Source organism: Olea europaea, unplaced genomic scaffold, assembly GCF_002742605.1.
Source record: "Olea europaea var. sylvestris unplaced genomic scaffold, O_europaea_v1 scaffold419, whole genome shotgun sequence".
Lineage (NCBI taxonomy): Eukaryota > Viridiplantae > Streptophyta > Magnoliopsida > Lamiales > Oleaceae > Olea > Olea europaea.
In genome coordinates, this window is record NW_019261692.1 from 265,162 (window position 1) to 269,029 (window position 3,868).

Genomic DNA, 3,868 nt, shown 5'->3' on the forward strand with positions numbered 1-3,868 from the left:
AGCAAAAAAAAAATAAAAAATTAGGAATTTTCTTTTTTTCCCTATATATCAACCCAATAGAAAAAAAAATAAAAAATTGACTCCCTTGGCTCCACTGTGGGACTCAACACTGTATCCGCTTCACAAGAATGTGACTCAAGTTTACAGTGTCATTGACAAGATTCTTTTCGAAATGTTAATAAGATTCCATATTAACAATTTGTTAAAAATTCCAAATAAAAAATATGTTGTTTTGACAGATACTAGGTTCCTTCCTTTCAAAGGAATTGAATTAAATAAGCTGGACTTCATCATGAGCCAGGAGTGATAAATAGAACTAGTTTTCTTCTCAATTTAACCTGTTGAAGTTAATCATTCAGCTCATTTTTAGATCGAGAATGGAAAATGAAATTGAAGATACTAGCAGAGAACAAAAATTGAAAAACAAAAAAAACAATCTACAATTACACGAAGCAAAGATCATAGTCATATCCGAACAGATCATTTTGTTGTAAAGACAAATGAATTTGGCCATACACAAGTGCTTTTCCAATCCAATCACAGCTCAGTTTCCTGTATAATAAAATAAAAATAGCATGTGAGGCTTTCCCCTCAAAAGCCAACATTCAGTTATTGTTATTAAAACAGCTACATATGATCATTTGTTAAATGGAGAAACTTTAAAGGTTATTAAACGTTCATAATGAGAAATTTTCATTAATAATCTAATTTAGGAGTTAAGAAATATCTCTGCAGAGAACTCACAAATCCCACAACATTTACAATTCATTTCAAAATAAATAACAAAAAAAGGGATCATAATGAAGAGAAGAATGACCTACCCAAAGAAATTCGCTGTCGATATTATATCCAAGCTGCACCATATTAAGCTTTTGCGTAGTCCATGCCATTGCGTTTGCGTTTATTAGATCTTGAAAAGCAGCATATTTGAGCCCAAGATTTCTTTTGATTCACTGGTTGTGACTTCACATCCCTCTGAGCAACAAGATTAGCCATGTATTGAACAACAGCCTGAAATGGAAATAACCTCAATTAATCCTAACAACTTCTGGAAAAAAAGGAAAGAAGCATAAAGAAGAAACTGCAGATGAACTGAAGTAACACAAGTGTCAAACACAGATTACCTGTGCTCCGTTCTCAATGATATTTCTAGGCGGCACAGCCAGAGGATTTCCCTCAACATTCAAGACACGTAGTCGAGTTAGCATTCTGAAAGAATCCGGTAGGGATCTAATTTGGTTGTTGCTCATATCCAACTCCTCTAGACTCTCAAGGTTCCCAATAGACCTTGGCAAAAACTGCAGGTCTGCAAAATTATTGCTTATGTTCATCTTTACAAGTGTTGTAGCAAAGCACAGACTCTCTGGGACCGATTCAAGCTCATTGAAACTAACATCAAGCTCCCTCAAGCTTGATAAGGATGCCATTGTGGTTGGCAATTGTTTGATATTATTGTAACGCACTGTCAGTACTTCCAAGGATCCAATTTTTCCTACAGCTTCAGGTAGAGCTTTAAGTCGGTTATAGTCTGCATGAAGGTGTTCGAGTGAAGTACATCGACCAATAGTATGAGGGATTTCCTCAATATCGTTAGTTTCAACATTCAATTTCTTGAGACTGACAAGTGATCCAATAGTCTCTGGGAGAACCATTATCCCATTTGAGCTTAAATCAAGATCTTGAAGCCGAACTAACTTACCAATAGTAGGAGGCAGTGTTTTTAGTTGGTTTCCACTCAGGTTAAGATGGACTAAATTAAGCAAATCCCCAATGGATTCTGGCAATTCGCTGATTTTGTTTCCATGTAAATCCAACATTTCCAGCGATGATAGTCGTCCTATTGTCTCTGGTAACACCAGAATTCGATTATCTGACAAATTCATATTTATCAAACCAAATAGCTTCCCTATTGAATCGGGGAGCCATTCAATTTGTTCAGCCAATTTATGCTGAAGATTGAGCTCCCGAGTTCCTTTCTTTGCTGATACTTCAATCAAACTAGCAAGCTTTATTAAACTCATTTTATCACCGTCTTGTCCTACAAATCAAAACAATTGATGCAACATTAAATTGAAAATCCACTAAATAAATATAAACACATATCAAAATTGGCAATTCAATAAACATCCACTAGTCCCCTTGCAGCAAATTAAGTCAAACTTACCTGAAGTAATAGCCGGCTTCAGAGTGGAATCAACAATCTGGGGCCCAGTTAGAACATCCCCAGATCGAGCTCCTATCCCGAATCCATCACCTTGAAAAACAGTCTTCGTCTTCTTCAAATAACAATCGTCCTTGCTAAACAACTCAGATGCCTTTACTCGCTCCTTCTCATTATAAGAACTGGACAGGGAAGATGATTTGGTTGTGGTTGTGATTGCGGTTGGGGTTGGGGTTGGGGTTGTCAATGTTGCCGGAGAATTGAAACTGTTAACGGTGAAGGAAGCCGTAGTTGCCAAGGACAAACTACTTGAATTCCTCGAAGAACTATAGGAAACATCGCCCGACCGTGAATTATTAGAACCCAAGCATTTGGAAGCTCTCTGAATCAAATCGTCGAACAGTAAGTGGACACCTTCAAGATCCAACAGTTTTAGAGCTTCCCTCTTTTGCTCCGCGCTCTGGAAATGGATGAAATTCCTCTGAATCTCTTGTAACACCTTGAATAATTCTTCTGGTACATCTTTGCCTTTGCTTTGCCTCGCAACTGCTTCCAGTCTCAACTGATCTTCTCTCTCCAAGTTTCGGATTAAGGTTTTTGCCGCTTCGACGTCATCGATTCCCGGTCGGCCTGGTAAGGATCTATGGATTCTCATTATCTCTTCTACAACCTGGTCTACTGTCATCACCGAGTACTCCATTATTATTTTCTTCTTCTCCTGGAATTTCTCAAAGACAATAGTATAAATATAAACCCCCGACTGTATATAAATCGAATATTATAATACTTTGATACGTAGGAATTGCCCACAGAATCCAAAGGTTGTTTTTCCGAAATTTGCATTTGAAGGAATTCCAAAACAAAGGAGAAAAAAGGTAAAATTACCTTTCTCAAAGCAAAATCAGTACTAAAGATGAACAAAACAAGAATCAAAAGTGACCTTCCCCTGTTTCTTGACAACTTTTTATAACATCAATATTAAAGTTAAAAATTCAACAAAAAATTCTTCATTCAACAACTGCTCATTACCACATTATGCGCTTCAAATCACGATTTCTTCACTGGAAAAATATTATTAATAATCTGTTTTCAGACACGAAAAAAAAAAAAACATAGAATCAATTTGATAATATGCAAAACCGTAGAATAAAATCTTACTCCTACAATGATGAATCAGAAATGTTTCTATCAATTGCTGATATTTTTGAAATCTGAGAAACAAAGGGAGAATATCTAATACATTCGATGGTAGGATTATAAATTATAAAACTTTCTTCTACTATACAAAGAATTATCCACTGGATTCTGTTGAATTTTGAATCTGGTTCATAGTGTAAATTTTGGTGGATAATTCAATATTTTGATCTAAGAATATTATTTGTACAAACAAGATATTAGCATTTCTTGTCTTTATTGCATTTTTTTATTTTGGTTTCCACGAATGCCCTTGCATTTCAATAGCTCTTAGCAAAGTGTTCAACATAATTTTATTAAATTCATTATTAATTATTCTTTAATCTGTAATATGAATTAGTCAACTTGATTAACGAAAAATAATTCAATTACATTTTTATAAAAAAATAATAATAATAATTCAAAAAAATTGTATTGTGCTAACCATAGTCTTAAGTGCTTTTACAGTTGTTTAAAATAAGTATTCTATTTCCTAATTTAATTAATAAATAAATTTACTTGTATGTGGACATT

At 34.6% G+C, this 3,868-nt stretch overlaps 1 protein-coding gene across 1 annotated transcript; it reads right to left on the bottom strand.

Moving 5' to 3' along the window:
• Nucleotides 1–251: 251 nt before the first annotated feature.
• Nucleotides 252–3,609, bottom strand: LOC111387698 (plant intracellular Ras-group-related LRR protein 4-like). Its single transcript, XM_023012278.1, has 5 exons — nucleotides 3,320–3,609; nucleotides 2,165–2,879; nucleotides 1,125–2,038; nucleotides 822–1,011; nucleotides 252–552 (listed from the first exon to the last, which is right to left on the bottom strand). The coding sequence occupies exons 2-4, from the start codon at nucleotides 2,859–2,861 to the stop codon at nucleotides 865–867; spliced, it is 1,758 nt and encodes a 585-aa protein (XP_022868046.1). The 5' UTR covers nucleotides 2,862–2,879; nucleotides 3,320–3,609; the 3' UTR covers nucleotides 252–552; nucleotides 822–864.
• Nucleotides 3,610–3,868: the final 259 nt, after the last annotated feature.